Source organism: Odontomachus brunneus, unplaced genomic scaffold (assembly GCF_010583005.1).
Source record: "Odontomachus brunneus isolate Ranch 3 - 2012 unplaced genomic scaffold, Obru_v1 Obru_scaffold_093, whole genome shotgun sequence".
NCBI lineage: Eukaryota > Metazoa > Arthropoda > Insecta > Hymenoptera > Formicidae > Odontomachus > Odontomachus brunneus.
The window spans coordinates 297347-305129 of NW_022639543.1; the positions used below are offsets into that span (position 1 = coordinate 297347).

The following is a 7783-nucleotide window of genomic DNA, read 5'->3' on the forward strand; positions in this document are numbered from 1 at the left end:
GGGGGGGGGGGGGGGGGGGGAGGACACGACTGTTAAGCTAGAGAGTGAGAATTTCTCACAAAAGTGTGAGAAAAAGTGTGTATTTATAAAACTTCAAATATAACACGTACACACCTGCCCGGACGAGCGAGCGAGCGCGTTAGGCGGGCAAGCAGTTTGTGTATGTGTGTGTGTGTGTGTGTGTGTGTGTGTTTGATACGTACGTACGGCTGGCACCCTCTTTGCCAAATTCCATGTTTTTGTATATACAGTCCAAAAATTACATTTATTTTATGCAATTTCTTTTGTTAATATTTTTTAACAAACAATTAGCGCAGGTAAAGGTCAATAGTATTGACCTTCTTGAGAGTCAAGATCAACATCAAGGTTAATCGGAATTTGGAGCTGGCTGAGTAAAGCTAAACTTTACTTTAATTTTACTTATAAGTATATCATATTTAAGAATATAATATAAAATTAAATAAAATATTTAAAAAAAAAAATTGTTTATAGTCGTATAAGTATAATTCTGTCAATACTTAGAGGTAAATAAAACAGATAAACATTATAAAAAGCTAAGGACAAAAAGATGGGACGTGTACGTCTCACTGTCCCGTAAAGGGTTAAAACAGTAAACTGACCAAATTTTTGAAATTCACAGTTTATTAAATTCTCTAATGTTTTGATTAATCTCATATATACGGCGCTCGCAAAGACTCAAAAGTTGTTATGATATTTATTACAGCAATAACGTATAAAATTTTATAGGCGGTAATATAGACGAGTACACTTATTTTTAAAAGTATCATTCAATAGATGTTATAAAGATATCTAAAATAAGAAGAGTCTTTAAGATGTCCCAAATAAGTATATGAAATAAGATAAGATAAGATCCATAAGATCCATAAGATTTCTTTAATTTGTTGCTACATTTGACTTATTTAAATATGGTCACGATATAGTATACTCAGAAAGATGGGAAAAATAACAACATACATTTTCTACGTAACATTATTTATAATATATTTGTGTGCCCTACAGAAAAAATATGGTTACTTTTACGTCACTTCACGGAAAAGTATTATCCTACTGTGAAAATATGGGGTTTCTTTTTGCCCGCCGTATCTATCCGTCATCCAGATGATCTAGAGGTATCTAATCGTAAAGAAAGATAAAATAAAGTACACACAAAGTATATGTGTATATAAACATATACGTATACACATACGCATATACGTATACGCACCATATATGTGTTGAAAAATCATTCCTATAATAACTACATATCGTTGAGCTTGCAATTCAGAAATTTTTGTATTGTTATTGTATAATGTATCTAATTAATCCGCAAAATATTTCATTATAATAATCAGAAATTCTGTTTACATGTCATTGTATAGTTCCTCAAAAATGTGACAGTTCTTTGAATTGTTTGTAAAATTAATTATTTAATTATGTATAAAGTTTAATGTTATAATAAACTGATATTGGAAGCTATCTCCTTTTATGATTTCAGGCAATATTAAACAACACAAAGCATATCGAAAAAAGCAAAATATATAAACTTTTGCATGCTTGGTTAAACACTGGACTTCTTACCAGCTCAGGTAACGCAATCAAATTAATATTATAACTCTGTAGGACGCTTTACATTATTGAAATCATGGATGTGACGATACGAATATGGTCAACCAAAATGGCGGCAGCCGCATCTACGTCTATGGCACTCGTACTCGCAATTAAATGCATTCCCTAATAAAGATATAGCCATAAGCACTTAGAAGTATACAAAAATAAAATTGGCATTCGTATCAATTGATTTCTTTTGAGTTTGTAATTTCCTATAAATGTGATAAGAACGTCTTGAAAGCAATTTTCATGACTTATAAAAAAATTTTTAGAACAATCCAGAAATATTGTTTCCAATACAGCACAGCAATATAGCTATAATTTTATGCCAACGTTTCATCACAAGTTTGTAAAAAAATCACCTTTTGTCAGAAAATATTTTTCGCACTTATGAGTTTAGGAAACACTTCAAATGTATACGTCAAATGTCACATGAAAATTAATTAAATGATAAACTGAAAGAAAGTAAAGATTGCTAATTGAATGAAGAAATTATTGGTATTGTTCTTCTTTTACTCTTTTTTTATTAGGTATTATTTTCCTCATTTCATAACGTTATTGCGCGTTTCGCGATAATATTCCAATTATATACGATTGGAGAAATGAAGTAAATCATAATCTTATTTTTGTTTCAGGGGCCAAGTGGCATTCCCGACGGAAGATATTAACGCCTACATTTCATTTCAATATATTGCAGCAGTTTGTTGATATTTTATTGGAGGAGAGTGAACGCATGACACATAAATTAAAGAATATTGGTGGAACAGTTGAAATAGATGTAATACCGTTTGTTTGTGAACACACACTAAACGCAATATGCGGTAAGTCATCATATACTTATAACTGTATAGACAGCTTATTCAGCATACATATAAAAGTAGTCTGTATTTATAGAAACTGCCATGGGTACTTCTCTGCATAGTCTCAGTACGGCCCAAAATAAATATCGACAAGACGTTCGTCAAATGAGTCAGCTTATTGTTTATAGGTAACTAATAACTGCAATATTAGCCTGACAATTTGTAGCAAGAGAAAAAATTATAGGGAATAGAATACGATAAATGTACGTCTTTTGACGTACTCACAGTTTTAAATTTTATTCCTCCTTTATTTAAATATTCCCTTCACACGTGATTAGTCAGAGACTATTAATATCATTATTTTGTCACATTTATTTTTGTATAATTATATATAACTATGTTGCTTAGATTATTAAGGCCCTTGCTACATCCCGACCTGACATTCGCGTTGACGTCCGCGAGCAAACTGCAAAAGAAGATACTAAAAAACTTGCACGGGTTCACTGAAAAAGTGCGTAAGAATCAAGTTACTCGACATTCAGTGAGTTCCTTAGCGCGCAAAATGCAAATATTGTACGCAAGTACTGACAAAAATATTATAATATTAGGGTAATAGCGCAATAATATGAGCTATAAAATTAATTAATGTTTTCTTTCATGTTTGCTTCATTTTTAGATTATTGCAGAAAGAAAACTTTATCATCAACGCACGGATAATAAATATTTACATAATTTAGCAAATGCGATGGAAACAGATGACATAACAATACACGGATGTACGTAATTCAAGTTTATACTTTAACTTTATTCTAATATCGTGAAATCATAATTGTTGTACTTCGACTGAATATGCTAAAGTGAAAGTAATTTATAACTTGTGATCGCTGTAAAAGTTTCAAGTAAAACTAGCTTAATTTAAGTATATGAAATGATAACAAGTGTAATATAACAAGTATATTAAGAGATAAATGTCAATTACATTTTCTAATTTTTCATTTGATTCAGCTCGAAGAAAGCGACTTGCTATGCTGGATCTTTTAATAGCAGCCTCGCAGGAAAATCATTTGAGTGATTTAGATATCAGAGAGGAAGTGGATACCTTCATGTTTGAAGTATATGTATTCGTATGATTTTATCCGGTAGCTTAATATATTATATGAAAATGTATATAGAGTTATTTATAAGTCAATCTGAATTTAAGATTAGACTGTTTATTGAGATATAAACGAATTATATTTTTGGTTAAACTAAACAGACAAATTTATTTAAATACGTTTGGCCAAAGAAACCAAACTTATATTAACTAAAATTGTTTGGCTATTTGAAGAGACTACAGAATTTATAGTGCAGACTCTGAGATTTTTTGTTTTTCGAGCAACATAATATGAGAATCGTATTATAATTATGATATTCGTAACTTGGGACTTATATGTTTTAATTGATCAGAAGAATATTTCATTATAATAATCAGAAATTCTGTTTATCTTAATCAAATCTTGTTTAACAAAACGTTGATCAAACCGTGTTAGGCTTTTAGATGTATCTAATGCACAAACTGATTGTAGGGTCATGACACAACAGCAATGGCTACATGCTTTACTTTGTTACTGTTAGCTGAGCACAAGGATATTCAGGTACACGATGGAAACAAAAAATATATAAATTCAAAAAGATAACTTATTTTTTCTTGTTAAATTATTAAATAGCTAATTAACTCCTATTAAAACGGCAGAAATATTTACTATTCTTTGCAATATTTTTCGTTTATCAATTGTAATTAATCAACCGAATAAAATTAACGGAAAACAATCTTATAATGAAATAATAAAGTAAATATAAATATACATATAAATATTTGCTGAAATTATTTTTTGCGCATATATAAAATTTCACAAAACAGTGAGATATACAAATTTAATTAGAATTGGTGACACAGAATCGCGTCAGGGATGAGGTCAATACAGTGATGGAACAATTTGAGGAGAAATTGACTATGCCGGCCCTACAGAGTCTATCGTATTTGGAAAGATGCTTGAAAGAATCGATGCGGCTGTACCCTAGCGTGCATTTCATAGCGCGAGATACTGGGGAGGATTTGAAATTACGTGGTAACAGCAATAAATTTTTGTAAATGTATAACCATATTTCAGATTTAGCGTTTCGAAATCAATGCAGTTAAATCGGAATTATATCCATGTATAATATTATACATTTTTTTATATATTGACATTATCACAATATTTTAAATTATCATTTATAAATTACATCTAATTATGTAATACACTTTACAGATTCGAATATAATACCCGCTGGAACAATCGTACATCTCAATATTTACAGTGTTCATAGAGATCCCAATTTCTGGCCGAATCCCAATGTATTTGATCCAGACAGATTTTTGCCTGAAAAAATACAAAGGCGTCATCCTTATTCATACCTGCCGTTCAGCGCGGGATCACGGAATTGTATTGGTAAGTTAGCGTGATGCTCACAGCTCTATGTGTGGACAATTTTTAATACACAAATTATGCATAACAGGCCAACGATTCGCTATGTTGGAAATGAAGGCCATGATAGCTACTCTCGTACGCAACTTCTATTTGGAACCTATTGATTATCTCAAAGACATGCAGATAACTGCTGAACTAATACTTCGACCTAACCACCCACTGAATGTAAGATTTGTCCCAATAGAAAACATTTGAAGCAAACACGGATTCTTTGAGTGTAACAAGCGAACACAAATAGGTTACAGAAATCCAAGAATTGTCGATTTAATAAGTACACACCCATACACACACATATGCACACAATTTTAGTGAATATTTTAATTTAATTGTGTAAATTTAATATGATTTAATATCATGTTTCACCGTCGATGAATGGGCAAATGCACCGATTTAAAACATATTATGTCATGATATGTAGGAGATACCATAGATGTAGACAGATTGTTAACGATATTGTCGGTATTATATTTAAGATGAATTGATATATTGATATATTGACTCGTTCTGAGTATGATATAAGATGGAGAACATTCAGGCCGACATCTACATATAATAATAACTTCCAGGTATTGTAGTAATGGTTTAGAAATATCAAATCATTCGCTAATTTCCACATAATTTTGATTGGATTTCGATATTATTTCGACCTGAATTTTTATAGACACTTGAATTCAGGTTTTGCTTGATAAAAGTAACAAGTTACTATTAGTTAGTTGACAAATGTAATGTAATTTTTTTTCTGTTCTTGATAAATATTATTTGATTATTTTATAGAATTTTTTCCATATATCCTATATCTATAATCTATATTTAAGCTGCTTTTTATAAGAATATTGTTTACACACCAATTTAGATACTTGTGTGTGTGTGTGTATGTGTGTTTAGAATATTTTTTATAACATCTAAAAAAAATTAAAAAACCCTCCAAATATATAAAATTTCCTTTAAAAAAAAGAGTAATGTTCTTATGAAACAACCAATTTGCATAAATATACCTTTGAACTCAAGTTGTATACAGAAAAACTTAAAACGTTATAAGAATTATCAGGATTATAAATATAGTACTACATAGTATAATATGGTTTTAAATGTCGCTTAGATGTACACTTAGTATCTAATAAGTGCTTCTAGAAATATTTACAAACATGACGCAAGTGTTTCGTAATTTGACTTTTTTACACCGTTAATTTATCAGATATAAAACATGCTGTGTAATTATGCTAATATAATTGGTATGTATTTGCGTATTGATGAATAACGTGAAGAAAAAAAAAACGTTTAAAGTTCATGTTCATATAACACACAATAAGTATACAATGTGTGATATATTAAATATAGTATTTTAATGTGTTTAGGTATACTATTATAATACGTTATAAATGTTGCTTAGATGGATATGTAGTGCTTAGATGCATATGTAGTGCCTTTAAGTACTTCTAAGAATACCTACAAACATGACAAAAGCATTTCATAAATTTCGTATCCGTTAATTATACGATCAATTTTTTCGTAATAATAAATCCGCGCAATAGCTCGAGTGCTCCTCTCTTAGCACCTTGATACACACTTTCTCTCTCGTTCTTTTATTCAATATAAAATTAATATCTTGATGATTTTTGCGAATATCATAGAACGGTATAACTTGTGTGTTCATTTCAATCTGTTCTTTTACAAGCGGCGCCACAAGTGTTACCTGACACATTGTATATTGTTAACGATGTTTACAAAAAATAGTAATAAAAATTCAAATACGTGTTTATCCTCAGCTTTATAAACTCGACATTTACATTAACAAGACTCAATACTGTGTCGACAGTTTGTATAGATATATTCCCGAGCGTACACGTTGCACTGTTCCGACACTTAATTACGTTATAAACAATTGAAACGTTATTGTTTACTATCCTCTTTTATTGCGTTTATTGTCGCGTCCAAAAATGATTGTTACAATACTATTAATATTTATTATTTTAGTAATTATTATTAGCGTTTGCTTATGATTATTATGTGCATCATACAAGAGCCGGACGTCTGATCGACCCATGACCCATTTTTTGGCATCTTTATAAGAATGGAATTGCTGCTCAGCCAGGCTATGTGCCATCGATTGGAACAAGTGATAATCGGAAAGGACAATGTCTGGTGAATACGGCGGATGGGGTAGGACTTCCCATTTAAGCGTTTCCAAATAGGTTTTCACCGGTTGTGCAACATGTAGCCGAGCTTTGTCATGTTTGCAAAATTACTTTGTCGTGTCTCTGCTCGTATAGCGGCCGTTTTTCCTTCAATGCTCGGCTCAAACGCATAAATTGTAGTCGATAACGATCGCTCGTGATGGTTTCGTTCGGTTTGAGCAGCTCATAATAAACTACACCCAGCTGATCCCACCAAATGCAGAGCAGAAGCTTCGAAAATGGATATTCCGACGATGTTGATGCATGGCCGGGCTTACCCCACGATCTTCTACGCTTAGGATTATCGTAGTGTATCCACTTTTCATCGCCAGTCACGATACAATGCAAAAAACCTTTCCTTTTCTGCCGTTGAAGCAACTGTTCACACGTGAAAAGACGCCGTTCGACGTCTCTCGGCTTCAACTCGTACGGCACCCAATGTTCTTGTTTTGAATCATTCCTAATACTTTCAAACGTTTCGAAACTGTTGTGTGATCAACTCCTAATGATTTTGCAAGTTCAGCTAGCGTCTGACATGAGTCTTCACGAAGTAATGCCTCCAATTCTTCGCCTTCAAACTTTTTCGATGCGCCAGAGCGTTCTTTATCTTCAACATCAAAATCATTATTTTTGAAGCATCTAAACCAATCTCTGCATGTTGTTTCCTACAGAGCATTGTCGCCGTAAGTCT

The 7783-nt window shown here is 31.7% G+C and overlaps 1 protein-coding gene across 1 annotated transcript in view; it reads left to right on the forward strand.

The window, feature by feature from the left end:
- Window positions 1-7096, forward strand: part of LOC116848317 (cytochrome P450 4C1-like) — a 9126-nt gene extending 2030 nt beyond the window's left edge. Inside the window, exons 2-12 of the mRNA XM_032824257.1 lie at window positions 1021-1130; window positions 1496-1586; window positions 2244-2429; window positions 2503-2596; window positions 2817-2919; window positions 3085-3184; window positions 3414-3520; window positions 3974-4042; window positions 4345-4516; window positions 4700-4879; window positions 4947-7096. Of these exons, the coding sequence (XP_032680148.1) occupies window positions 1021-1130; window positions 1496-1586; window positions 2244-2429; window positions 2503-2596; window positions 2817-2919; window positions 3085-3184; window positions 3414-3520; window positions 3974-4042; window positions 4345-4516; window positions 4700-4879; window positions 4947-5113 (1379 nt within the window). The 3' untranslated portion in view covers window positions 5114-7096. The remainder of the gene's footprint in view (window positions 1-1020; window positions 1131-1495; window positions 1587-2243; window positions 2430-2502; window positions 2597-2816; window positions 2920-3084; window positions 3185-3413; window positions 3521-3973; window positions 4043-4344; window positions 4517-4699; window positions 4880-4946) is intronic.
- The last annotated feature ends 687 nt before the right edge of the window (window positions 7097-7783 follow it).